This window comes from Penaeus japonicus, unplaced genomic scaffold (assembly GCF_977035675.1).
Source record: "Penaeus japonicus unplaced genomic scaffold, GWHDUDI00000001_assembly GWHDUDI00000012, whole genome shotgun sequence".
Taxonomy (NCBI): Eukaryota; Metazoa; Arthropoda; class Malacostraca; order Decapoda; family Penaeidae; genus Penaeus; species Penaeus japonicus.
In genome coordinates this window covers 3,735,142-3,737,641 of record NW_028234414.1, presented here as the reverse complement: position 1 = coordinate 3,737,641, position 2,500 = coordinate 3,735,142, and the positions used below count along the sequence as shown (strand labels likewise).

The window sequence follows — 2,500 nt, the reverse complement described above, 5'->3', positions numbered from 1 at the left end:
CCTGGAGGGATAGGGAGGTCTCGGCATGGTGGGATGGCGGCGGGGAATGTGACCACTCGACAGGGCCGCCTTCGGAAGGGAATGTCACTGGGACCTGCGGCCATCGGGCGACACAAGCTGGCTACGGCCAGAGAGTCATATCCTTAACTCTCTATGGCAACAACCCCGAGTACTGGGCCGGACTGAAGCATGTCCTCGAAGCCTCCACGAAGCTTTACCCCGGGTGGACGGTGCGCCTCCACACGGACCCGCGAGGCCATAGAGCCCGCCTCTGCCCGCTCCTTCGCCGATACCCGCACTTCCACGTATGCGACGTGAGGAGCCTTCCTACTCTCGGCGACGTGAGGGACGTGAACCCGATGCTGTGGCGAGTGGCGCCTCTGGGAGACCCTCAAGTCGCCGCGCTGTCCGTCCGCGACGTGGATTCGGCGCTACTGCTTCGCGACGCCGAGGCTGTGGACGACTGGCTCTCTCTGAATAAGACGTGGCACGTCATGAGGGACTTCGAGGGACATGGCTTCCGCATCCTCGGCGGGCTGTGGGGGGTGCGGGCGCGGTCGGAACGACACGTCGGCGAACTGGCGGCTCTCAGGGACGACCTGTTCGCGCGTGGCAGAGGTCGTCTAAAAACTTGGGGCCAAGACCAGATCATCCTTGCAGTAAGTGTCTACAAGATATGTTTTTTGTCTCTCTTTCCGCACACGCACACACACACACACGCACACACACACGCACACACACACACACACACACACACACGCACGCACGCACACACACACACACACACACACACACACACACACACACACGCACGCACGCACGCACGCACGCACACGCACACACACACACACACACACACACACACACACACACACACACACACACACACACACACACACACACACACACACGCGCGCGCACACACACACACACACATATATATATATATATATATATATATATACATATATATAGTTTACTGTATGACTGTAGGTCCGCTTATCGTATAAGTTGATCCGTTAGACACTGGCATTAGGTTAATTACCTAATCATTCCATTTGTCTTGAAATCCCACATTTGGGATTCATTCATGCCTTCTGTATTTTTTTCCACATCCACAAATAAATAGGCAGGGATGTACAAAAGGATTCCATTGAAGGGAGAGGAGGGTAGTCCTGTAACTAGCAGACAAAACGGACAAATGCCTTCCCATATTTGCCGAATAAAGAAAGTTGCCGACAAAGACAGCACTCAGGAATGCACCCCCACCCCTAGTTCCTCCTCCCACTCCTCTGATAACGAGTTCAAAATGCAATTAATGTTAAATCACTAATTATTCCAAGGAAGTCCTTTGGCCGGCGATGCAAGGAGACCAGGTGGCCCACGACAGCTTCTTCTGCCAGTCGTTCCCCGAAACACGACCCTTCCCGACGGAGAGACGCAACGGCGAGTTCGTGGGAGCTATTCGGTGATTAGAGACCTTTTCCCTTTCCTTATTTTTTTTTATTTTCCTTTTCCTTATTTGTTAGTGTATTTATTCTTATCTGATCCTTATGTAGATTAACTTTTGTGAGTTTTAGATTTTGCGGTACATACGTTATGTTGATATGTTAGGTTGGATGATGTTATTCGTGGGATTAAAAAGATGTCCAGGATATTTAATATCAATTTGTCGTTACATTCTTCAAGTGTGTTATTCATGTCATAAACACAAACAAAAAACGTAAGATATGAATGATAGATCAATTAGTAGTATCTAAATTGTTATATGTACACCGATTTACGGGCGCTCAGGTACCCCCCCCCCCCCATTTTCTTACTTTACATGCAACGCAGTAACACTTTCCCTTGTTCTTTCATTTGCCTTATATCTGTTGCTTTCTCTTACAGGTACAGGAAGGACAAATACCTGATTACAGTACAGACCCAATGCCCGAAGGAGTGTCGCCCGCCAGAGCACCCGGAGTGGATATTTTGCTAACGAGATTCTGACTCTGAAATCGTCTTCATATTTTGTTTTGTCGGATGTTCTGCTTGTTTTTTTTCCCTTTCTTTCTTTCTTTTGTCGTATATGTATAGCTGCGAGGTTAATCCAGTTGATATTTTGATTTGTCAGTGGCAACTTATCAAAGGAAATGTGATTGTTTATATATGTTTTACTTTTTATTTTATCTTGTTAATGTATTTTTTCATTTGTCTTCGCTAGATTTGAAGGCATGTGTGGACATATAATTATTTTGATTGTAATCATGCTGTATGTCTATTTTGCAATAATTTGCTTCGATATTTCTTAAGGATCGTTAATAAAATGCAGGAAATATTTTTCCCTTTTTTCTTTGGTGATGTTGATAGTATCTGCTTTCCTTCATTTTGAGTTTCCTGGCACTTTATTTTCTTTTTATATTCTTCTCCTAACATCTCCATTTCCCTTCCTCGTCATCGTCTTCTTCCTCCTCCTCCTGCTCCTCATTATTATTATCACAAGCATCATCACCATTCT

The 2,500-nt window shown here is 46.3% G+C and overlaps 1 protein-coding gene across 1 annotated transcript in view; it reads left to right on the top strand.

Annotated features, from left to right (window-relative positions):
- LOC122250963 (uncharacterized) overlaps positions 1-2,480 on the top strand; it is a 2,886-nt gene extending 406 nt beyond the window's left edge. The window contains exons 1-3 of the mRNA XM_086542200.1: positions 1-659; positions 1,344-1,468; positions 1,891-2,480. The exon at positions 1-659 is cut by the window's left edge and continues 406 nt beyond it. Of these exons, the coding sequence (XP_086398326.1) occupies positions 1-659; positions 1,344-1,468; positions 1,891-1,981 (875 nt within the window). The 3' untranslated portion in view covers positions 1,982-2,480. The remainder of the gene's footprint in view (positions 660-1,343; positions 1,469-1,890) is intronic.
- Positions 2,481-2,500: the final 20 nt, after the last annotated feature.